Raw genomic sequence first — 26,841 nt, forward strand, 5'->3', positions numbered from 1 at the left:
TGATTCCTGTCCTAAAAATGATCTATACGCGTTGTGATTTTTCTCCGGAAGGTTATTGTCAGGGTCCTGAATTTGGGTGCAAAAACAGACTAGGAAAAATATACTGAAATGACATGATATGACCTGAGGTTATTAGCCTCTTATTATGGAGAATGACTCAGGCTGAAATAAAGAACCATAGCATTCCTTTGTTTGACTGCATGAGGACAGATTATTACATTCTTCTATTTTAGGTTACAATTGATATGAAAGCAAAACTCTTTTTCCTTTATGCCGGTTTGCCTTATGGGTATATTTTGCATCAGAATAGGAGCTGCTGTATCCATTATTAATTATTATTGTTGCTTATTATTTGTATTATGGTACTGCCTAGCAGTTCTAGTCCTGGATCAGGGGGACCCTGTTATGTGAGGTGTTGTACAAAAGGCTGATTGGTTGATTCTTAAGAAGGCAAGGACCAAATGTGGGCTAAAGTAGCTGAAACACATTCAAAACCTATCTTTGAAACAGCCCTTAGCCTTCTACAGTGCAGAGTGAAGGGAGATGTATTTGCACAGATTTCAAAGCTGTTTCTGAGAAACTGCTGCTGCTTGGTTTTACTGCATTTGGAGTGATTTGCAACCTTTGCCTGGCATGGGGGAAAATATTAGTAGGTGAGAGTGAGTCCACTCATGCTTGGGGCAGGGAGGGAATGGTTCATAAGGACTTCCCGCTTGAAGCACTAGATCATCCACATCTCCTTTCACAACACTGGAAGTCCGTTTCCTGGAAATATTGTCATAGGAAAAGAGTAACCCATAATGGTTAAAGGCACGTTTCCTATCATGTAATAAGCATCATTCTGCTTTATTGTAGATACCAGCTGCTGGAGGGCATCTAACATTTACCATCTCCTATGACCTCACAGGACAGGAAGAAGCTGTTCAAACAATACTGCAGTCTGATATCATCATAGAGGTAAAGTATTTCCATTTCCAGAAACTGACTTTTGTCCATCTCTTCTGTGAACACTGAAGGGTAGTAGTATCCAAAAGTGAGCAGGTGAAACTGACATGTAAAGGTGTGTCTGCAGCCAGTTTACAGCAATAAATAAGGATCAGAGCTTAATGACTTAAAACTGGGTAGGCAAGACTAAGTACCTCTACTAATGATAGAAAATATTGTAGACTACATTTGTAATGATGAGCAAGAAAAATGAAGAAATATAATACATTTGTTGATTGAAATAGCATTTGCAGACACTTTAAACCAATATAACACTTTAAACATCTGTGCTATATAGTATCATGTATACTGTGCTTCAGTGGGTTATCTGGATTGTCTCATACCTATGCAAAGCCATGCCACTGGGTTCCAATTGGGTTACCTGGATTTTGCATGCAGTGACTTTCTGCAACAAAGTTCATATCAGGAACATTGGAAAATCCTGATGTTTCCTGATATAGACTGTTCTTATAAAATATGCTTTACAGTTCTTCTTTATACCAAATATCTACAATGATACAGCATCTTTTCTACCCTTTTTTATATTTAATTATATCCCTAACACATCGCTCTCTCTAGGGAGCTGGCTTAAGAATCAGCACTTCAAAGGAGGGCATTCACCTACAGCCATTTGAAGAACACACTGAAGAAGTTGTGCTGAAACCGGACTTATTTACTGTACACGGCACTGACTCTCCAGTCAGCAAAAGGGAATTCATGACTGTGCTGGCAAATATAAAGAGGCTCCTCATAAGAGCCACATACAGCTATGGGATGTCTGCCATCTACAGGTAGATGTGGGAACTGCATTTATGACAATGTTCTGCAGGCCCTCTGATGAATGCTTTTATTTTCTCTTTGTGCAGGGCTGAGGTTGGTGTAATTTAGAAGGATGCTTATTGTTATTTTTCCTCAATTAAATCTTTAACATTTATTTAAGTCTTAACATTTTCAAATAGTCTGCATTTTTCCCATTCTGACTCTGTATTTTTCGGCTTCTACTGGCAAACCCACAACAAAGTGAAATCATGTGGACTATTAAAGAGAGAATCACAATTCTATAAATAAATCTATTTTGAAGCTCTGCAATTCCCTTGTATGTGATAAGTGATTCTGATGGCTCATAGTGCTGAGATGCCTTGGGTATGAGAGGAAGATCTTAATTTTTGTTTCCTCATTTAAAGAATAGACTATGCCAGGATGTTCAGACCATGCATCAGAGAGGGATCCTTTAGCACTCCACATGAATAAAAAACAAATTGACAAAATGTAGCTAGAGGGATATTTTTTAAAATTGGCATTGTATCTACAACTAGGTAATCCCAAACCTTTCCCCCTGATTTATGTCAGATTATTCTGCTGTCTGGTCTTCTTAAAATCAATGGTTTCATTTGAAGTCTTCTGAACTCTTTCTATAAAATGAATGATGTGTGCACTGAGGAGCTTTATATGAGCTGGCACAGCAGCAATCCCATCTAGGTGGCTGCAGTGTGCAGTCTCCAATACCTACAAAACTCTGTGGTTCAATGTATAAAGCTAGCATTGGATTTGAAATTTCTGTTAGTGCATTAGTGGACACTGCAGGTGGGCCAAAAGTCAGCCTGGTTCCTGGTACTGTAGATTTATCCTTTGTTAATACACTATTGCTCAGGGACTTGAATCATGTTTGTAAAACTTGCTATTGGAATTAATTCCAATTTATGTTGCATTGTGGTTTTCCACTCCTGGGGTTTAATATCTGAAGTGTAGACTAACCCACAAACCAGTCACTTCAGTGATCTAAACCAACTGGAGGTAGAGAGAGCTGACTGCACTCCTGTGATTACTTGCCTTGAATGAAGTACTATCTGAAAGAGGAGAGTAATCAAAATCTCTGTGTTGCCCTGTTCCACTAGAACAGATTCCTAGATATAGTATATGGAAGCATCTGCTAATATTTCCAATACTTTCCAATTTCACACCTTTGCTTAGGGAGCTTAAAACTTAATCATTTTAAGTGGTATCCAGCTGAAACATGGCAAATAATTTGAAAGCAAATAAATACCGATTTTGCAACTGTGCAGAGTGTCTTAAATCACTAAAGCCATTGTTTTAATTCCAAGTGGGTTAAACAAAGATTGCTTGCTGACATACAGCTTGCTGACATCAACTTTTGTACAGATGTCCAGGGATATTTGTCCCTGTAACATTTGATCTTGCTTCTTTAATCTCTTCCTTCCCTTTCTCCTACTTTGTTACTTAAGACACTTTTCTGTGTCTTGCTCCTTTAAACTTGAGAACAAGCGAAGCTGCAAAATTTGGTTCTAGATCTAAATTTTCCTCAACTTAGTAGTGTTTGGATCTGGCATTTTAGTTTGACGCATTGTGGAGGAGAGAGCCTGCCACCAGGTTTAGCTCCAGATCCAAACTTCAGCAAAGGTTGTGGGTTTCAAATCTGAGTGTCTTGGCATGGGCCGATCTCTATTTAAAACTTTCTCCTACAAACTCCCAAGTAGTGCCTAGAGTCCTGCCTGCCAAGTTTCCACTCCCCTTTTGATTCCCCACAGTCTTCTTCTTGACAGAGTACTCCTTTTAACATTTAAAGCTAATATGCTGATTCATAAACTGTGCCATGCAGATTAAATATGATAGCTAAACATTATGAAAAGATGCACAGAACCCCAGACTCTCAGAAACATGGTAATTCTTTTCTTATAAGCACTTTTTCTCAAAAGCAGATCTCAAAGCACTTTGTAAAAGAAGGCAAATATTATTTTCCCCATCTGTAAAATGGGGCCCACCATTGAAGGGACTTGCCAGGGCATTCCAGCGGCTGCTGGCAGAACCCAGGACTCCTGATTCCCCGTCCAGTGCACTATCCACTAGGTAACACTGCCTCCCCTTTAAAGGAAGCCCCTTTGTTGCTGAGATAGTGCAAAGCATTTTGGGGGCACTTGAAAGTTTCATGGAAAAAGAAACCTCTCTGCTGAGAAGTATCCTTAGGGAAGCTCACCAGGAGAACATATGGATGGGTCAGAATAAAAATCCCTAATAAGTGCTCTGCAGGTTTGTGGCAGTCTCCCTCCAGTTGCAATGGGATTATGGTTGAAAATGCAGGTCCCACAAGGGCTATGATAAAAAAGTAGCTGTTAGTCATTTAGAAGAGTGTTCTCTATTTTTATTGTCTTTGGCTAAACATTGACTTTGAGTTGCTCTCAGTCCACATCTCCCACCATCTCTGGGGATGTTCTGCCTGCGTTCACCACAGACGTAATACTCCTAATCAATGCTGATGGTACAGCCTCCCTTCCACACACAGCAATGGCTGGTAAATCTGTGATCCACCCATTAGTGTTGTTTAAAGTAGCTTTTTGTGTTTGTTTATAATACCACTAGTATCATGCAAAGCCTTTCAAACTCTGAAGATAGTAAACCACGATAACCAAAGAGCAAGCTGAGTGCCATCAGGGTGCTCAGTGCTGTACAATACAGAGGAAGACATGGTGTGAAACCCAGGCTCCCACTGAAGTCTATGGGAGCTTTGCTAAGATTTCACCCAGGGCCTCTGTAATTAAGTTGATCTTTTGCTGTCCATTACATCACACATGTACTGCCAATTTCCAGTGAGTGCCTAGGTCTGACTGTGTTATTTTCTGTTAGATTCCATTTCATTCTAATAAAATACTGTAGGCTCCGGGGCTATGTGGTAATACTCTTTACTATCTTGCAAAATACCTGATTCAATTCTCAATTGGATGAACACTCAATAATAATCTTGCACATTAAAATAAATGTATAATATTCTGTTCTCTCCATAAAGGATTTGGCTAAACATTAACTTTATTTCCCGTTCCCTTGGCCCTACAAGTCTTGGGAGTACTGTAGGGAAAATCTTTAAGAGTCTGTGTGCTTTGTGTCACTCAGTAGTGACTCTTCTGGCTGTTTAAAGACTAGTGTTGATGGGTTCTGAAGGAAGTCAGACTTCCCCAGAAAGCTCAGATAGCCCCAAGACTAGGAGTGTGAAAAAAGAAAGTGTATGTGTGAAAATGTTCCTTGGGGCTGTGACAGAGATGCAGAAGTCCCACCCCATCTGGTAAGCATTTGAGGGTTATTAGGTTTCTCCAGTGGGTAAGTTCTACCTCAAAACAGCAGCAGAAATTCAGTAGCATTAATACCCTGTTCTTTTAAATAGAGCAAATATTCAAACTTCTAATGACATCACATCTGCAAGGATTTTCAAGGGTGATTTGATAGTTTGTGTTTGAGAATCTCTCCACAGAGAGAATAAATGAGTTGCACAAAGTCAGACAGAACTGAGAATTGAACCCAGGTGTTTGAGTCCCAGTCAGCCTGAGCCTTAACCAGAAGATCATCCCCACCCCCCTATATTTTTTATCCTGACAGAAGGATAAAAAAATAAGCCGTAAAAATTTCAGTATCATAATAATTTGAGGATACTTCCTATTAACGTGTAATGACTAATGTGCCCTTGACTAAGCAACAGTATTTGATCTTGACTGTCTTGTGGATTATTTTAAAGCTAGGGATGCAGTTATTACTCTATCTCATGATTAGGAAATGTCCTCAAATTAACATCTAAATAAAAGCCCATTTAGAGAGGATAAAAACATGAGGAGAAGAGTGAAATGCAGCAGAGGGTTTGAAAGTGATTGTTGCTTTTCTGCCTAAATTGGGAGACTCTGTTAGAGCTGGTGGAATCTTTCGAACTGATCGAACTTTTAAAGTGTATCTACTGTAGTTAGACAGAACTGAAAAGCTCTGTTGTGTCATGTTACTTAATCCAGTATTGTTTAGACTCTGTTCCAAGGAAGCCTGTAGTAATAACATTGATTCTTCACTGTTAATATTTGCCATTGCAGCTAATGTAAATGTGGTGTAGACTGAGATGGGCACTGGAGAGCAGTTCTAGAAATCCTGATCAAGACAATGTATTACTTACAATCTGAAATAGACTCATCACTAAAATAGAGGGGAGGAGGATGGGAAAGGCAAAGCAGCGGGGTCCCCTAAATATACAGAATTAGCTAAAAGACAAATGAACAATGCTCAGGTCACTACCTCATGTTCCTTACGCAGCTGATGTGATTCAGATGCTTGCCATAGCAGGCAGTAAACTATGCTGATACTGTCTGAAATGTCTCCTTCCTTTTTAATCTTATTTGTATTTAGAAGTCAGCAGTTGCCTGCTGACAGTAACAGTCAGTTTAAATATTTGGTCTAGATGGTGAATCTCAGATTGTTCATGTATCTCCAGGATCCAGTGCTCCATTACTGCCAGCATTATGTATTTTAATGAATGCAGAATGGCACCGAGGAATAGAAATTACAACAATGAAGTGGAAAAAATGCACTGCAGCTTTCTTCAATGAGTAACTGTTTAACACTAAAAACTGTTAAACACATTAAAATCCCATTTAGCAAACAGCAGAACCTAATGAAAATTGGAAGTATTCAGTGAATACAAGTGTGGAATAATATTAGGTGAAATGTTTCTGTGTGTAACGGTTTCTCATTGTTCTAAATTATATTACACAGAGCTGGGAGCAGACCAGCTGTAGTCAATAGGCAAATGAGATTCAACATTTCACTGGCAATTTTTGTTTTGTTTATAGGTCTTTCTTTCTAAATTCTTTGATTTATTCTGTGCCTTTTTCTAGCTTTTCAGTCATGTTTCTTTAATATCTGAAGGGCTAGGGATTGTTCACGGAAAGTAGAGCTCAAAAAATGTAATTGCACAACTGGTTTGTAGCAAGAGGCATGGTGGAATAATGAAGGAGAGAGGGAGCTTGCCGGAGACTCAGGTGTGAATTCAGCTCACCCTCTCTGGGTTGAGTTTTATTGCAGGGGTTCTAGGTTTTGTCTGAATTGACCCCAATTTGGCAAAAGTCTCTAGCTGTGCATTTCTTCCATGCAATAAATTCAAACCATGGCAAAAAATAACTCCCTTATAAACCACACAGAGTAGCTCTTACATTTCCCCAAATTCCCTGCTCTAGCTTCTAGTACGGGGTGGGCGAACTTTTTGGCCAGAGGGCCACATCTGGGTATGGAAATTGTATGGTGGGCCATGAATGCTCACGAAATTAGGGTTTGGGGTTTGGGAGGGGGTGCAGGCTCTGAGGTGGGGCTGGGGATGAGCAGTTGGGAGTGCAAGACAGTGCTTCAGGCTGGGACTGAGGGGTTCTGAGGACGGGAGGGGGATCAGGGCTGGGGCCAGGGGTTGGGGCTTGGGAGGGGATCAGGGGTTCAGGCTCCGGGTGGCGCTTACCTCAAGCAACTCCCAGAAGCAGCGGCATGTCCCCGCTCCGGCTCCTGCGCAGCCAGGTGGCTCTGCGTGCTGTCCTGTTTGCAAGTGCTTCCCCGCAGCTCCGATTGGCCGCGGTTCCTGGCCAATGGGAGCTGTGGGGCACTGCTTGGGGCAGGGGCAGTGTGCGGAGCCCCCTGGCTGCTCCTACATGTAGGAGCCAGAGTGGGGACATACTGCTGCTTCCGGGTGCCGCGTGGAGTGGGGCAAGTCCCTGACCCCACTCCCCGGCTAGAGCACCAGAGAGGGGCATCTGTTCCCCTCTTTCTCTCTGGGAGCAATCCATACATAGCTGGTTGGGGAAATAGATTATTTTTTCCTGTAGAAAATTTTGACTGTGTGCGCACGTTTTTTCAAATCAACATTTTTTTTTCAGTTTTTGGCAACCAAAACACCAAACTTTTTTGTTTGAAAACCAAACAATTTTCAGTTTTTCAGTGAACATTGATTTTTTTTTCACAAAAATTACTATTGTTTCAAAAAAACTATTTGGAAATAGTGAAAATAGGTCAGCTGCACCTCACTAATTCAAATGGAGTACCTCTGAGCCATAGGTGTAGTTTGACTTTTATATTTGGGGGGAGGGGACAGCTCCAGTTAGGCCAATGGGGCCACAGTTGTGTGTGTGTGGGGGGGGATATTCTGTGCCTTCCCCAGGCTGCAGTTTTTGGGGGTAGCAGCCTCCTGTCCCCTTCCCCACCCAAACTATGCCTATGCTCTGAGGCCTGGCTGAGAATCGACCCCACAAATCCAAGCCTGCTATCTGCCAGAGGGATATCTCTGAAACAGGGTGCAGCAGGGATGCATGGTCCCTTCCAGGACTCACCAAAAAATGTGCGCAATCTGTCACAGTGTGCAAGGAGATGGGGTCATTTACAACTCAAATTAGTATTAAAATAGCTGTCAGCTGTGATGATGTACTTTCTTGACTTGCTGGTTTATACATTTTTGAGTGAAGATTTTTTAAATAATAAAAATAATACTTAAAGTTTTGCCAAATCATTTATGGAGAGCACGGAATATTGGAGCATTTTCTCTGACTGAGTAAAATGATGATTATTTGGCTCCTTAATTTTTTCAAAGGAATAGAAAGAAAGTTACTAGTGAGGGGTTTTAGAGCTAGTTGCCACTGAGATAAATATCAGCCATATCGTTGAGATGCCAAAACAATTCCAAGAGAGGTAGACTTAACATTTTCTTTCAATTTTCTGCTGCAAGATTATGGAAACAATAGAAACTTCCTGTGTGTATCTCTTCTCTTTTTGTGGCATTTGGAGAACTGGAACTAATGACTCTTTCTCATGTGCAAGGTATAGAATTCTTCCTGCACAGAGCTGATAAGTTGAAATCTTTTTCAAAAGGGCAAATCTGCAGAAGAAAAATGTCCCATAATCAAAGCTCAGTAATGTAATGTTTTAAGCAGGAGAAAGTGATTTCACAGTGTAAAATTCTTTGCTACTTCATTTGCGACAAGCAGCCTATTTATATGTACATCTGTAATGGAAGCTAAAGCATGCAACTTGCGTGCCAAGAATAGCCTTCCTCCTACAGATACAGTATTGTGAGTTTTCAAGTGTGTGATGACCATATTCTTCTTCACATGATGAACAGAAATAGCGACAAGCCTGCAGACATTAGGCTAGGAACTAGAGACAGTGGATACATATGAATGCCTTCCTATATTTAAGCAAGTACATGAGAACAGCACACTGAGTCTCCCTTCTTAGTTGCATCCAAGTGTACTGATCTGCCTTCTATACTTGGTTTGTGAGTTAACTATTTTATTTTTGTTAATCTAAACTCAGGTTGAGTGGGGTTAGCCTTGAAGCTGCTGATCGCTATTCAACTGGTAGGAAGGTGGCGTCTGCTGTGGAGGTTTGTCAGTGTCCTCCAGGGTATGGTGGTACCTCCTGTGAAGTGAGTATTCATGTGGAGCTGAGAGATATATCTCAGTGCAAATCACTTGTGTTAATGTCGCAGTCTATTGGAGCTGCCTGTTAATGCAACATACCAACTGAGTCATTCCATTTAATAGATTCACTTTCCCTTGGATTTTGGATCGAATGGGAAATTGCTGCTTGAAATTTCAAGTTGCAGTCTTGTGGTGGTGGTGGTTGTTGTTGTTATTATTATTATTATTATTATTTGATTATTACAATTTCCAAAGTTCCCTAAGTATTTGCAAAACATAACTTTTGATTCCCAAGTGCCTCTTCTGTAAATCTGGTTTGGTCCCTTGTGTAGTTACCCTAATTCAAAAGCAACAGACTCATTATATTTGATAGTATTTCAAAGATGACATTTTAGACCCCAACAATGATTTCCACGTTATGGAGTGGAAAAGTATTTCTCTAGAAGATTTTCTTGTGCTCTTCAGATCATTTGTTTTGCAACTGCAAGATTTAGAGACATTACACGTGTATGTAAGATATTGCTTGGCAATAATCTTATAATTTGTGAGCATGAGCTGGTATCAACCATTATCAGACTTCGGCCATGTCTGGATTACAGACGTCTGATGGCATAGCTATGTCAGTGAAGGAGATGAAGAGGTGTGATCACTGACAGACATAGCTGTGCCAGTAAAAGCCCTAAAGTAGATACAGTTATACAGCAAAACACATTCTTTTGCCAGTATAGCTTGTTTCCATCTGTGTGGCCAGAATTACCTATTCCAGCAAAAGGACAGTTTTGCTGGTATATGTTGCATCCATGCTAGGAACACCTTGCTGGTACAGTATACCAGTATAGCTATACTGGCAAAGCACTCGTACTATAGACTTGGCTGCAGTGTAGTCATGCTCTGAGTGGAGCTGAATTCCCACTTTTGTTTCCCCAGGCTCTTTGCATGAGAACTGTTCAGGTTTTTCCTTTTGTTCAGTCTTGTTGAAGGTTAGAGGAGTAACATACACATGCTCTCGGAACATGCATATGTTCATACAAGCTCACTAATGCACCCTTAATGCATGCACACACATACACTTATGCTTAACTAAGAAAGGCATGGCTTGAGGTAGATTGGAGCACAAAAGTCTTCAAAAGCTATGCCTCTAAGGAAGTGGTTTCAAACACCAAGATGCTGTGCTTCACAAAACTACAAACAATATGCCATTTACACAGACACTCTAGGCATTTGCTTGTCAACTCTCTTTTTCTTTAAATCACCCCATGCTTCTATATGATATTTAGGGCTTTGAGTCTTGTTTCATGCCAAATGCTTTTGCTTTTTGCTGCAGCTAGTAATACTAATCTAGAAAGAAGACCTAAAGGAATTCACAGAAGCTCATATCACTTCCAAAATGATATAGATAGGAACAAAATCAAATGAGACCATTGCTTAGCTAGATAGATGCAACTTTTACAGCCTGTCTCCAGTAGGTACAATTACTTGGGGAAGCACAATTGGCTGAAACACCATTATTATCCTGGACACTCATGCTTCTGACTCCTCCATTACTTCTTAATTCAGACCTTAACTTTGATCTCAAGGCCAGAAATTTTAGAGGCCCCTTGACTGCAATTGTGTCTAATTCTGCCTACTGCCAACTTCGGAACACTGGCAGAGCTCCTACTTACCTTGACTCCGCTGAAATTCTACTCATGCCTTAACCACTTCTCATCTTAATAGTCCTAAATCCCTATCTTCTGATCTCCAGGGTGTCCCAGCCAGACCATTCTCTTGCTCCAGAAAGTCAGACTATATTACCCTCATATTCTGTCTCCATATCCAATTCACAGTTATTGCCCGTTTGCAACACTCCTTATGGATTTAACATACATAAAGGCCTAGATTCTACAATTGACAGCACATGTGCAAACGGCTGCACTGTCACAGAGCCCTAGCGGAGTCCATGGGGCTCTGCGTGGATACAGCAGTCTGCCTGTGTTCTTTCAATTACACAATTGGAGCCTTTGTGCTGAGCAAATAATGTGCTGTGGAAAATTCTGTTTGACAAGTTTAGCCTTTATTCCTGCTGACAGAATGCCAGTGAGCAGATCGTGATTTCCTTATATTTATTTATTGAATTGACTGTTGTGAGCACTCCATACTAGAGATTCAAAGTCTGAGCAGTGTGCTGGCTAATTGAGATTGGTCACAAAAATCACAAGGTATTGTTTCTGGTCCCTGACTGGATGACTATGACTCTTATAATCAGGAGACATGAGAAGGAGCCGGTGGGGCTTTGAATCTCCCAGGGAGTATAGCAGTTGAGAGAGTGCAGTTAAACAGGATTTTAAGGAACTTTAACCTCTTTCTTTCTTGGCAACATTGGGCCTTGCCCAAAGCTTTGTTTCTTCAGAACTGAGGCTACTGTAGATTTACTAATATGGGGCAGATTTTAAATTTAACTTTCTCTCATCCTGTTTATACAAGGCAGTTGCATGTGCATGCACAATACAACTGATAAATAGGCACTACAGCAATATAAATAATCATAAGAAGAAAAATAGTTCTGAAAAGTGAGGTCAGACCCTTGTCTGGCTCATTTAGTTGCACCCATGCTAATGCTCTAGTGAGGCATTTGGGGAACCCAGTTTCCTTGCTATGCTAGAAAGTATCCAATCCCATATTAAAGATGTCACCACCAGGGAGAATACTCAAATGCATGAGCTTAAAAGTCACTTTCTACAAGAATTTGGGCAAGGAAAATTGTTCAGTTAAATGTTCATGGCAAGAAGCATGGGCACAAGTGGATCAATTTTTAAAAATCCCAAAATGTCCATGCTTGTGATAATCACCTAGTTCTGCCCACGTCCCCCCACCTTATATCCACCTGTTTCCTTGCATACTCACTCCTCCCCCTGGCCTTGGCTTCTTGCTGACTTCCCTTCCAGTCTTCCACTGTGGGGAGTCAGTGTCTCACTTGTGCTGCCATGATTATGTGGGATTCAGCACCCATCATCTGAATCAAAGTAATTTCCTCTCTTTAAATCTCATCCCATAAACTCTCTCCCTCTATTCGGTGCAGTTTCTTCAATTTATGCTTTGAATCTCATCTTGGATGTCCCACCACCAAACCAGGCTGGGATTAGGCATCCATATCCCTTGAATGTCTGAAAATATCAGCCTTAAATAGTACAACGTGGTACATGCTTGCTAGCCCCTTCAGACTAGATCAAGTTTTTCAGACAAATTAAAAACTGTATATGCAGTTTATAAAGGAGGGATAGATTAGAACATAGAAGGTGGCTGCTCAGGAACCTATTGATGTGTCTTGCATAGCAGGAGAAAAAAAACCTTTCTGTTTGTTAAGGCTTTTTGTTCTTAATTTGACATCAACAGTTTATCTTGATTAAGAATGCCTAGCCAAAAACAAAACAGCAACAAAAAAACCCAACATCTTTTTCTGGAATGTTTCTCAAAGAAAATCTTCCTTTTGTAATTAATCTTCAAAGCTATCTCATGTTATACAGGAACATGACTAAAAAACATAAAAATAAAAAGCAACACCCCTTAAAGGGGAAATGAGATCACTTGTCAACTGTAGGTTGTTTGGAAAACATTTTTTTAAAATGTATTATAACTATCTCTGTTTCTGTAAGGCTACTCCCACCTTATATAAGGCTGGCTCTCTTCAAGGTCAATATAGTATGTCATGCACCTATTTACAATATGCGAAATCCTTGGATCACATGAACAACTTCATAGAGGAAGAATAGTTTGTGAAAACTGTAATGCCATTTTTGAAATATATAGTAAAACTGCTGCCTGACATCTTATTATGAATAAGTGAAAGTGCTGAATTTTTTCTGATGAATCAGTTGTAAGATATCACCTTTGCTAAGAAAGATCTAGTCATGCATTGATTGGATCTAAATTTAAAGTAAATAATTTCAGACGTGAAACTATTATACATGCATGAAGAAATAAAACTTGCAGATAAAGGAGCATGCTTTGTTTTCAACCTATGTTGTAATTTAATGCAGTCTCCTGTTAGACTTGGAACAAGAAAGATTGAAGGGTATCTTAGTTGTACATCGTTTGCAGTTAAGCTTCTCAAAAAAGGTCCTTGCTTTTTTCTCTCTCTCTTTCAGTATTTTGTCTTCTGGCTATTTTTCAAACTGTACCTCTTGCTTCGATGCTGTCATATTTCCATTCTTCATTTCTCTGCTTTATTTTACCATTTCAGAAGAAAGATCAAGTTAATGCTTCCTCTAATCTCACACCTACCAATAAAGCTAAGGTCAGTGCAAAGCCACAGTGCCAGGAAGAATAGCTTTCTAGAAATATTTCAATATTTTTAGACATTTAGCAAATACATTTTCCGAGCCTGTCTATCAAATTCAACTAACTGTCTGACAAATTTGTTGTCTTTCTTGCAGTCTTGTTGGCCTAGACACAGACGAGTGAACGGCACTATTTTTGGTGGGATCTGTGAACCATGTACATGCTTTGGTCATGCGGAGTTCTGCGATGACCTCACAGGAGAATGCATGGTAAGTGCTGCTGCCTGTGGGTAACCTGATTGGTGGCACCAATATCTGCTCAATATACCAATACAATTGAATTAACCACCATTGGGACCTCAAGTACTTGAGGAAAAGAAGCAGTGATTTGACAGAAGAGATCTTTATATTGAACTGCTTCTGAATGCCCCTATATCAAGATAAAGTAGCTTCTGCAAATAAGGAAAAAAGAAGGGTTTATTCACTTTAGTCTGAAGTGGTAAAATAGGATCAACAGCATATGATATGTGATGGAAGGGAGCAAAGTATATCAATAAGCTTTCCACGCAAGATTTCCCATCACCTCCCATCTCTGTCTCCTGCTGTGGGGTTATTCTGTTTATTGTCTGTAGAAGTAACTTTGTAAATTCTGTTATAATATGACAAGAAGCTATTGTTGCTGGCTTCCTCCTCCTAGCTTCAAAGAAATGCTTAATAAATCAGGAAACTTTTTTTGTTTTTAAAGCATATGGTTCGGAGTAAATAGAAAGCATCATTTTTCTTGCAGAATGCATATATTCACTACAGTTCCCTGCTAATTCAGCAATTAGGTCCACGCTATTATCCAGAACAATCTTACCCAATATACAGCTGTTTCCACCCTGCTCTGTAGCCTTTTGGAATGGGCGAATTACGCTGAATAGACTGTTCTGATTAACTCAAGGGCATTTTAGTTTTATATTCTCTGACATGGCATGAAGCTTGAAACAACATTTCTCATTTCATTGGTCTTGCAGAAACACAATTTGAGCCGGTGCCAATTTAGTAGGATATCATACTCTCATTTCCCTGTAGAATTTCAAGCAGACTCCGTATTGTGCATGTTTCTAAATGTTCCCTTTTCTTTCCTTAAGAAAAAGCTTCTGGGAAAAGTCCAAAATGAAAATTCAGGGTTTTTACAATGTAATTTGGCATTTAGAATTACCGCTGGTCTTCCTGTTTTCCCCCATACAGGATGTTTAATTGCCTTGCAGTATAAAACAAGATAGCCTTAATTTGTAGATCAGTAGATTTTTCAAATTGCTTTTCCATGAATAGCATTTTAATTATACAGTAAGTCTTAAAGATGTACCTAGGAAAACATAACCCTCCTGACAGTTACATTTTGAATCCTTCACTTTAAATGCAATGAGAAAAATTCATGACTATGCTGATATGGGTTTGTCTTTCCTTACACAGATAGGGAGAATTTAGTATATTACTGATTGTAGCTCCCAGCCACAATCTCTGTAACATCAATATGGGATAGAGTCCATTAAAAAAAATGAAAAGGGAAGGCTTGCCAGTGGGTCAGTGTTTAAGGCTCCAGAAGGTAAGTCAGCTGCTCTGAGCTATTTTGCTTAGAAGTGCATGGCTGACTGGATCCACTTGCTCAGCCAAAACAACCCAATAACCTAGGAAGGATCTCTCTTCATTTTTCTCTACCAATCATTCACTCACACTCCTTTGTGGGGAGTGATGGAGTGTTGTGGAGCTTGTATAGTCCACTGATTTTGATGTTCACCAGTAAATCAGTGACTGAGATTCGTATAGGTTCCCCATCAGATGTCTCTAGGAACACTACTGTGAGACTAGCACACTAGTGAAAAGGACTTGGAAAACACCCAGTTGAAAAGAATAATATCTAATCTAATCTAATGTGAAAATCTAAACTACCTACATTATCAAGCATTTATGCTGTGCTCATCACTGTACTATCTGTGCATGTACTGTATCATTCTGTCGAGAGAGAGGGCACAGAAGGGCTTAAAAGTCTGTCTGGGGGTTTCTTGTGGCTTCCATTAAGTTTACTCTAAGTGAAGTTAGATTGGTTAGTATCCAGGCAGACTGTTAAATGCTGCTGTTCAGTTTGGATCTTAAGGCTTTTGAAGTGAAAGAGAGAGAAGTTTGAGTGCTGAAAGAGAAATGTTTCACATCAAAGGCATTCTTTCTATTGAGATTTACACAGCCTTTTGGCCTCCTTATTATAATTCATGGTGTTTTTTCAGTAATACAACAGACAATTTAGGCACCTAATTTACAGATATGATACTTCTTTTTACTCTTCTTAAGCTTTGAAATGTGGTTGAAAAGCAGCTGAAATATGTTTTTGACTCATGATAAAAGCTCAGATCATCTGCTCCAGCATAGGCCTGTATAAAAAGCTCATTTCTAACGCACATCTTGCAATAACCTGCAAAGCCCTTTGATCCCCAGAACAACTATACAGAGAGCTGCGTGCCATATCATTCACATTACCATTGTGATATACATGTTAACTGCTTTGGTAAGCAGTGCAAGTTCTAAACATGCAGAAATCCTCTTTTGTAGTGTTACGAGAGCACAGTTACTATGCAGCATTAGGAGACTGGTTAAACCTAGTCCTTGTGAAGAACAAAAGCACTCAGTGGCGTTAATATTCACTGCAGCATACAATATTTGTAATGGAATATTAAATCCCCACTAGTAAGTTAGGAGAAAATAGGCCCTCTGAGATTTTGTTTTGAATGTATTCATGTTGGTGATAGTATGGTTACCAGAATCCTTTGGGAAACTGGCCTTCATTGTTTCTTCAATCATCTATAAATGGGGCACACACCATGAGGACCATAGCTAGGAATAGGCAAGGATTGGAAGATGGCTGGAAGGATCGGAAGATGGCTGGAAGGATCATGGTGGCCAGAAATATGCTAATTTAATATCTCCTCTCACTATCCTCTGCTAGCGTAAACTAACAATGGGCATGACTCTCTCTGACAGAAATCCAGAGGGAGGGCAGCAGTGCACAATCGTTCTGCTCTGGCAGGCTAAAGGGGCCTTAGTTTAAATAAGACATAGGTTCTTAGTATATAGCAGTGTTAATGTTTATGCATTAGCAAAGTTATATTGAGGGTCTTGGGTATTATTCTGTACTCTGACAGAAATTTTACTGTGTGAGCTCCAGGACAAACAGTATAATGCTTTGAGTGCTATCTGAACCTTAGATATAACATCCCTGGTATCTATTGGCAACATTGTTATACTGTAAGTCATCGCCTCATCTGGTCCTGGCCACTTTCCTATTAAATAAAATCCATTTCTTGAACATCACTTATGGCTTTCATGTTGGCCTTTTTAATTTGCTGCATGGTTCTTCAGCCTAAGTTTTTTAAAATAGCTATGCACATCTGTAACACCACATATGGCATAGAGTTGCTATATCAATTTACAGTTGTTCTGTCTTTGCATTTCACATTGATTGCAGTATTGTGTAGGATGGAACAGGTGCTGGTGAGAAGGGTAACTGGTGGATGGGTGTGCTAAAAAGGAAGGCTAAAAGAAAGTAATAGGTGCTTGAAAATTAAGTTGCTGAGCTGAAGATGGAACTTCAATACACAGCAGGAAAGGAAACATTTGTTCAGCATGGGAGGCATTTGTCTTTACAGGTCATTTAGGAAGTCAAGAAATGCCAGGGTAGATGGCATGTTAATTAAATGATACAAGGTAATATATTCATCTGATGTGCCTGCTGGTGGGCCTTTGATTCTGGCAAAAATCAAAGAATTTGCAAATTTGTGTATGAATTTGTAAATATTGTATGTATACATCATTTAATGTGTAGCCCACTGATGGACATTGGTAATAAGGTACTTTTGATGCTGAATGTGTTTGTGTAAGATTCCTTTATTACTACTGAAGCCAGTCACAAACAACTCAGGAATAATAAAGCACCAGGTCTTGACAACATTCCCACTGAATTATTAAAAACAGAACGGAATAAGGTAAATCATAATGTTTGCAAACCCCTTTTTGTTGGTTTGGAGGTATGAAAAAATTCCAGAAGGATGGAAGGAGATGGTAATATATCCTATTTTGAAAAAGGGAGACAAAATGGAATGTGGGAACTATCATGGTATATCCCTCCTCCTTACAGCCTATAAAATCATGCCTTTGACACTCTTAGAGTAGACTTACTTCGTACATTGAGGAGATAGAAGTAAATTATTATTGTGGATTCTGAAAAAATAGATCCACTGTGGATGAAATATTTTCAGTTCATCAGGTACTTGAGAAAAGATGGGAGTATGATTACAACACACAAATAGTTTTTATACACTTTAAGAAAGCATATGAATCCCTGACAAAATCATAAGGATTGGATAACTTGCATTTGTGGTTCAAAAAGTAGAGCATGAGTAGGAAGTGAAATCCCATCCCCATTTGACATCAGTACTGGATTAAGGCAGGGAGATGCATTTTTCCTGGTCCTCATAGACTCAGACTTTAAGGTCAGAAGGGACCATTGTGATCATCTAGTCTGACCTCCTGCACATTGCAGGTCACAGAACCTCCCTCACCCACTCCTGAAATAGACCCCAACCTCTGGCTGAGTTACTGAGGTCCTCAAATCATGGTTTAAAGACTTCAAAATTTACACTAGTTTAAACCAGCAAATGACCCATGCTCCATGCTGGAGAGGAAGGCAAAATACCCCCAAGGTCTCTGCCAATCTGACCTGGGGGAAAATTCCTTCCCAACCCCAAATATGGTGATCAGTTAGACCCTGAGCATATGGGTAAGACCCACCAACCAGACACCTGGGAAAGAATTCTCTGTAGTAACTCAGAGCCCTTCCCATCTAGTATCCCATCTCTAGCCAATGGGGATTTTTGCTAATGGCAGTTGCCGATGGGCCACATAAAATTGTAGGCAGTCCCATCCTATCATCCCATCCATAACTTAACAAGCTCAGTCTTAAAACAAGATAGGTTTTTTTGCCCCCACTGCTCCCCTTAGAAGGCTGTTCCAGAATTTCACTTCTCTGGTTAGACACCTTCGCCCAATTTCTAGCCTAAACTTGTTGATGGCTAGTTTATAGCCATGTGTTCTTGTGTCCACATTGGCGCTTAACTTAAATAACTCCTCTCCCTCGCTAGTATTTATCCCTCTGATATATTTATAGATTTCAATCATATCTCCCCATAGCCTTCTTTTGGTTAGGCTAAACAAGCCAAGCTCTTTGAGTCTTGTCTCATAAGGTAGGTTTTCCATTCCTCGGATCATTCTACTAGCCCTTCTCTGCACCTGTTCCAGTTTGAATTCATCTTCATCTTAAACATGGGAGACCAGAATTGCACCCAGCTGTATTCCAGATGAGGTCTCACCAGTGCCTTGTATCACTAAATCTTAAGGTTAAGTTTTTGTCATGGGCATTTTTAGTAAAAGTCACAGACAGGTCACGGGCAACAAACAAAAATTCACAGAAGCCTGCGGCCTGTCCCTAACTTTTATTTAAAATACCTGGGGGGGTGGGGAGACAAACAATCCCAGCCCTGGCTGCTACTCCAGGGCCGCTGGTCCAGCTGCAGGGGGCTGCTCTGGCCACTGCGGAGTGACCCAGCGCCAGCCACTGCTCCTGCAGTGGGAGCTGCTCCTGCAGCCAGGTCTGAAGCTGAAGAAGTCATGGAGGTCCATTAAAGTCACAGAATCTGTGACCAAATCATATCCTTAATAATGGTACTTACACCTCCCTATCTATACTGGAAGTGCCTTGCATAGTGTATCCTAGGACTGCATTAGTCTTTTTCACGGCTGCATCAACCAATACACCTGGGTCTTTCTCCTCCTGTGTTGCTTCCAACTGAGAGCAAAAATTCTTGTTGTTAGTCCCTAAATGCATGATCTTATACTTTGCATGATTAAATTTCATCCCATTTCTATTACTCCAGTTTATAAGGTCATCCAGATCTTCTTGTATGATATTCCAGTCCTCCTCTGTATTAGCAATACCTCCCAACTTTGTGTCATCCGCAAATGTTATTAGCACAAACTCACTTTTTATGCCAAGGCTGGTAAGAAAAATGTTAACCAATATTGGTCCCAAGACCGGTCCCTGAGGAATTCCACTAGTAACCTTCCTTCATCCTGACAGTTCATCTTTCAGTATGACCCATTGTAGTTTCCCCTTTAACCAGTTCCTTATCCACCTTTCAGTTCTCATCTTAATCCCCATCTTCTCAATTTAACTAAATTCCCATGTGGAACTGTGTCAAGTTCCTTACTGAAATCCAGGTAGATTAGATCTACTGCATTTCCTTTGTCTTAAATGTGGCTGTAGGAAAAAGTGGTATGATCATTGCAAAATTCTCAGAATGGGGTGAATTGAAATGGCCTACCCCAACATTTTGGATATGCTGATGACTTGGCTATCATAGGAGAGACAGATGATATGGTTCAAAGGATGATGGGAGATTTGAAGGAAGCAGCAAGAAAAATGGGTCTTAAGATTGATGAAGAAAGAAGCAAATATATGCTTATGAGCTGATGAGAGGAAAAGGGACAAATTTATGTAGCAGTCTATAATCATAGATCTAAACCAGTTAGACAGTTTAAATACCTAGGAGCATTAATTACCAATAACAGTATGGTGAGTGAGGAAATTAAGGCCTGGTTTCAGAGCAGGAATGCCTTTTACCTTTCTCAGCAAAAAAATTTCAGCTCCAAACTACTACTGAGAGAGACCAAGCTTCAGATATACAAGACCTTGTTTTATGTGGATGTGAGACCTGAACACTGACTAAGAAGGAAGAATCATAGCTAAATACCTTGAAAAATAAAGTGTTGAGATGAACTTTTGGGCCAAAAAGGGAGAATCGATGTATGGAGGAGAAGTTCTAATAAGGAACTGTTAAAGGTCTATGGAGAACCAGGCATAGTAAATGTAGTGAAATACCAACAACTTCAGGGCGCAGGTCATGTAGTTAGAATGACAGAAGACAGACCAGCTAATTGTCTCCTGCAAGGACATGCTTATGGTGTCCAAGGTCATGGTCGATCAAGGAGAAGATGGAGGGACAATAAATATTGAGCAAAACCTAAGAGCTCTCAATGTGAATTACCCTCAATGGGAAAAGTTATTCCCTTGACAGAAAAAGGTAGGGGCAAATTGTGAGTGCAACCAAGGACCTCCATGGTCTATAGAGCCAGGGATTGAATAAGTCACTCACTAACAAAGGAGCACACATGGTTGGTTGAGATTCCATGTTTGGGGGGTCAGTTTCTGCCTTCTAATTAGAAGTAAGACTTGAAGGGAATTTCAGATCTTACTTCTACCTGCAAATCATAACACTGATCCTGTTATATAGCATAAGTAATAGATTACCAGGGGTCAGCTTCTGATCCAAAATAGAATGGATTGCCAGCCACAGACCTTGTAAAATGTGTGACTGTACTTAGATGTGCAACTGATACAGTTATTTGCAAATGACTGGCTGATATATTGTGTGCTGTATATGTGAGATCAGCATCTGAACCCTTTAATTTTTCATCAAGAGTATAAGGTATAAGAGTAAGGCTACAATAATAAACCTTTTCACATTGCTAAGTGCATCAGGCCCCTTTAAAATATACCAGATCTAAACAAAAAACAAGGAGATATAAATACTCCTTTCATTTTGCTAAGAAAATCTCTCCAGAAAGAACATGAACATAAATGTGTCTTTGAACCACTGATTGTAAGAGTTAGTTCCCTGCTAAACAGCAAAGCAGTAGAACATGTACTGTAGGGAACAACCCTGCACTAATGGGAGAATGGATTAGATGACTTTACAAGGTCTGTTCCATTGCTAGGTTCTTTGATTTTGAGATTGAATTGACATTCTCTACTTTCCATCTGCTATTCAGGACTGCAAGTACAATACAGGTGGCCCATACTGTGATAGATGTCTTCCTGGTTTCTATGGTGATCCTACTAAAGGGACAAATGAAGACTGCCAGTTGTGTGCCTGCCCATTAACTATACCTTCTAACAAGTAAGATGCATATTTACTGTATAACAATAATTTGTTCATACATTTAATAAATTGTGTTATTTTTGTGTTCAGTGCTCTTGCTCTTTTGGATGAGGATCTCCAAATGCCCCTTATTTAAAATAAAAACAACTATACTATTGTACAATAATGATCTAAACCATGGAATCTTATAGTACTGCTACTGCCTCATTTTGAGCCAACCAGTGCTGTAGAATATTGTCTCACAGGGGTTTTATGAACATTAATAAATATCATATGACCTCAGGTAAGTATTAGTCCCACTTTAAAGATGGGAAACAGAGCCATAGAACAGCTGAGTCGCTTTAGTTACTATGCTAGTTAAGGCTGGGGCCAGAAGTAAAACCTAAAATTCTTGACTCCCAGTTCTCTGTTCTCACCACTAATCAGTATTCCTGTTTATTAAAGTCCCCCTTCTCACTCTGCCCTCCCCTACACAATAGCTATCCATTGAAATAGAAAGCTGAAATTACAGCTTTTGTATGTGTTTTTCTTAGGAGTTGAAGTTGTATTTTTAACTTTCTGTATACTAGTTGGATAACCAATCTGGCTGAGATTCCTTCTGCCTTTTTCTTTTAAGTTGGAATTCAAATAGCTTGTGGTAGCTGCTGATTCATTTACCATCTGATGTACAGAACAGAATTTTCTCAGTTGAATTCAGCCTTGTAACTTGCAAGTCAAGATAATCTAACTCATTTATAAATACTTCTTGGAATACTTACAATGAACTTGTATTGTTAAATGTTGAAAAATATTGGTGAGATTGTTAAATCATCATTAGTGGGGAAGAACACGATTGTTTTGGTAACTACAAATATTTCTCTGTGATGCTTAAGTACAAGCAATTCAGTAGACTGTGTGCTTTGAAAAACAGTTCATTGGGTTTAGCCAGTCAATGTCCTGACAGTTCAAAATACCAAAATTCTATTGATACCGTGTAGTCCAGGTAAAGTTCTACTCTCACACCTTCATATTGGATCTTCTGACTCTCCTATTCTGCTTGTCTCACATGTGAAGGTGTATTTTAAAATAAATATATGGGTTCAAATTAACTTCTTTAGCATATTCCAACCACAGGCTGATTGTGGCCCTCTTGCAGCAAAGTGTCATTGTTAGTGCCACCAGCATTTTAGGAGCCCAGTGTTGAAGATTTTAAGTCCATCTCCAATCTGCTTTCATATTTAGGAGACAAAGATGATGATCATTTCATAAGAAGTTTAGGGCTAAATGATTTCTCTATGGGGCAAAGCTCTGCAGGGAACAGGGAGGGAGGGCATCACCTGAACGGCAATCTGCCTGCATAAAGCATAGGTGGCCCAGTTTTTGCTCTATTTACATCACTCTAACTCTGTTGACTTCAGTGACTTTCTTCCACATTCACAGCTCATTGTAAGTCAGACCAAGAGTGTGCGGAGATCCTGGGGGAAAGTGGTGTACAACTTTCCCTCTCAACAGCATTGTCCTGGTGGTGGTGCTCTTCAGGGTACATCGCTCTAGACCTACCTGGCCCAGATATGATCCCCCTGGAACCACTAGTACTGGCATGTCACCTAGTACTCTCCAGCAGATCCAGTAGATTGCCTTCCTCTAGCGTGGCTGTACTGCAGTGGAAGGGCTTCTTGCACCCTTACCCTGTCTAGCACACACATTTGTGCAGAGCACCTTTTGCTTTTCCTTGATATTGAACCCTCAAATTGCCCTATGGGCCTCAGTTTCCCATAACCACACAGTTTTGAGCACTCCACGGGCTGCTTCTAATAAAAAGATATCTATATTGCAATCACTGGGTGTAACTGCAGCTTGAGTAGACATACCTGAGCTAGCTTTAATCTAGTTAGCTTGGTTCCCAGAACAGTGAAGCCAGGACAGCATGCTTTTCAGAATGGGCTATTCAGCCATGCCTTGGAACCCTGAGTAGTTCCTCACAGGGCTAGTTCTCCCTAACGGGCATGCTGCCACAGCTTTGCTGCTCCTGTATGTTGGCTCAAGCTGCAATCACACCCCATGATTGCATTATAGACATACCCGGCCTCATTCATGTCACTTGTACTTGGCTCCATGCTCGTGCTCACATGTGATAAGATTGCAGTAGCAGCTGCTGCATAAACAGCATGAGGAGCTCCCCACTATGTGAGTGGAAGTAGAAGACTGAAGTAGAGCTCCCTACTGTAGCAATATATCCTGGAGTACAGTCCTGCCCTCAGTTAACCAGGGGAGTGCTATAAAAACAATACCAGAATTTTATATTGTGCAAGAGTGTAGTGGCCTAAATCAAATCTTGTGGTGGGGTTAGTTTTCACTGGCAAAATGTCTGTAACAAAATGCCTATATCAGATAGTTTACTCACTGGCAATATGCTTTTCTTACAACTAGTTGATGAAAGCTCTTCTTTCTATACTGAGATTTTTTCCTTAAAGCTATGGGCCCAAACCAGAATGCCATTTGATCACTCCTAAGCTGTGGTGGAGGAAGGAAGTGTTTGGAATCCAAATCTGGAATCAAATTTTGCAAAAGACTCGTATCTCTAAAATGGGTAGAGCCAAAACTGTAGATATTCCCAACATTCCCATACTTTTTTGTTGTGGTGGAAGTCTGGGCTCTAATTTTACTGTTCAGGCCCAGCTGTAAACGTGTTTTATGAGATTAAAATAAAATAAAATAGTGAGAATGTCTATTGCACTAAGGCATATTACGAGGTTTGCTTAAAATATTCATTTTTTCATCATTACTGCTTTTATGTCAATATAACTTGGCTTTATTTGGTGGCATTTTTTTGGTATTCATGGTCTGGCTCCTGTAAACCATTCAGAAAGTAACAGCAAAATTCCTTCAAAGGTGGCTCAGAAGAAAGATCAAAACAATTCCGGCAACTTTCTGCCTTTCTTCACTGACACATAATTTTCCCCAATTATTTATGTACCTAAAAATTGCTCAAAATCTTGAGGTTCATGGATATTGATCCACCAAATCTGCTTGAGCACACTCTTGTACGCAGTGTTGTTGTAACTGTGTCTGTCTCAGGATATTATAGAGACAAAGTGGGTGAGGTGGATCAATTTCTGTTGGTGAGAGAGACAAGTTTTCGAGCTTACATAGAGCTCTTCAGCACTTTGACTATGTTTCCCAGACCTGAAGAAGAGCTCTGTGTAGCTCGAAAGCTTGTCTCTCTCACCACAGAAGTTAGGCCAATAAAAGATATTACCTCACCCGCATTGTCTCTCTGAGCATACAGTTAACACACAGTTTCTGTTTTTAAAATATAATTTAATCCACTTTTTTTTTTGCATCACATGATTTAGTTTTCAAGAACCTAGGAACTGGCCAGAGTATGTATTATGTACATACAAAAGTCTAAAGAGTATTCAACTCATCAAATTACATGATTAATTGGACATCCCTACCTCTCACTCTAAATCCGAGTAAAATGTGTCTGGTACAACTCAACAACATCTATACAAGGATTTTCTGAGCAGGTCTTCAGACTTAGCTTACTTTTTAAGTCACAAAAAGAAAACTTGAAAAAAATAGATCTGAGTGATATTTTTCTGATAATTAAAAGTGTGGAAATATTATGTTTATACTACTAATTTTATTATTACTTCTATATTTCTATATATTAATATATTGTAATAAAATAGCTGCTAAACTATGTAACGTGAGCCAGTTTCACATGACTGTAAAGGTGCATTACATAGGCAATAAAAGGCATCACAACTCTGAAATGTCAATTTCTATAGGAATGAATTCATTATTATGCAGTTCTTTTGGCTTCTCACAGATTTCTAGATTCACATTTCTAGATCACAGTTTGATACATGGCTCATAATAGTGTAAACAATACCTACCCCCAGGGGAAAAAAGAGAAAATTACAAATCCTTGTTCACGTTTACTAACCCCACTGCACTCATTCTTTTCATGGAGTTTTGTCCTATGGCTGCTGGACCACTGGTGTGTCCTGTGGCAGCCAGAGTGGTTATAAATAGAATTAAATTAATCTATAATTGAAACAGAAGAATGCTTTAAAGTGGTAAAGCAATGGATCTCCTGTTGTTCTAAAACTGTTTATATCTTTCTGTGTGCCAGCAGATTACCTCATTACAGTGTGTCAATCATGTAACAGGGAGGAAAAACATAGAAAACAAAATGCTACAGGGCAGAGGAACACAGCCAGGGTAAAACACCATCAAAGAAGGGTTGTAAGCATGCAAATAACTGCATTGCCAAGACCTGACTATTACCTCTGTTATATAAAACCACAGCTAAAAATATACATGAAGTAAAGCTCAGTAGTCTGCAGACCATTCTGAAATTGCAGTGTGACTGGATGGCTTGTTGATACTGCTATTGCCACTGGATTTGCTCAGATAAAGCTCAGGCAGAATTTTAATCTTGAATTGTGTTGGAAGTTTTACCAAATATTTTCCTTTAGCCGTCCCCCCGCCCCCTTCTCTTTTTGTGCATTGGGTTTCTTTTACGCTCCATGTAAACTATGTTAACCTAGCTTTCCAAACAATTGTCCTTCAGTACCAGAGACATTTAGCTGGAGAGCGTAGTCCGAGGTTTCATACTTTGCCAGGCCCTCAGGGGCTCAGACAAGCAGCTGTACATTCCTGCTTTTTAATGGTGTACTGACTCAGTGAAAGGCTAACGTCCCATAATAACATGACATTGGGCTGGTGCCATCAGTTGTGCTATATCCAGTGTCGGTAGAAATAGCAGAGTCATTCCAGTTTCTATTGGCTGGAGCCAGTCCTAAACTCCATGTGCTAGAACAGAAGGACTTTCCCTGTGCTCTGTTTTCAAAGTAATGCTTTCTGAAGAGGGAAGGGAACTAAAACGCTAATGATTTTGTTTTTATGTTTCCTCCTTGTCCCTGTTCTTGCCCAACATCAACAACGTAGCTTTAGCCCAACATGTCATTTAGACCGAAGTCATGGATTAATATGCGATGAATGCCCTCCTGGGTATGCAGGACCACGCTGTGAGAGGTAAGCAAGTGCCATACAGCTCTCTTTTTACCATTTCTCCCTTAAAGTCTAAAGGAAGAGTGCTTTTCACACAGGATTATCATACTTGTTTGTTCTCTCCCTATGCCCCCCAAACTTGCAATGAACTCACCAAGGAAGTTCCTATTCATACTTCTCTATCACAGAGTATACGTACTAATGTAGATTATTTATTCTCTATACTAGTTTTCTTATGTTGCTATATAAATCAGCTGCAAAAAAAGATCTTTTATGATTTTAGGGTTAAACACTGAGCTACAACTTCAAAAAAGCATTTGTCAGAAAGCAATCAGAGTTTTTAATATTATCTTT

The 26,841-nt window shown here is 39.8% G+C and overlaps 1 protein-coding gene across 1 annotated transcript in view; it reads left to right on the plus strand.

The window, feature by feature from the left end:
• LAMA2 (laminin subunit alpha 2) overlaps positions 1-26,841 on the plus strand; it is a 344,610-nt gene that overhangs the window by 142,881 nt on the left and 174,888 nt on the right. The window contains exons 13-19 of the mRNA XM_065401428.1: positions 856-957; positions 1,564-1,775; positions 9,094-9,205; positions 13,420-13,473; positions 13,613-13,726; positions 21,377-21,504; positions 26,425-26,511. Coding sequence (XP_065257500.1) covers positions 856-957; positions 1,564-1,775; positions 9,094-9,205; positions 13,420-13,473; positions 13,613-13,726; positions 21,377-21,504; positions 26,425-26,511 — 809 coding nt within the window. The remainder of the gene's footprint in view (positions 1-855; positions 958-1,563; positions 1,776-9,093; positions 9,206-13,419; positions 13,474-13,612; positions 13,727-21,376; positions 21,505-26,424; positions 26,512-26,841) is intronic.

This window comes from Emys orbicularis, chromosome 3 (assembly GCF_028017835.1).
Source record: "Emys orbicularis isolate rEmyOrb1 chromosome 3, rEmyOrb1.hap1, whole genome shotgun sequence".
Lineage (NCBI taxonomy): Eukaryota > Metazoa > Chordata > Testudines > Emydidae > Emys > Emys orbicularis.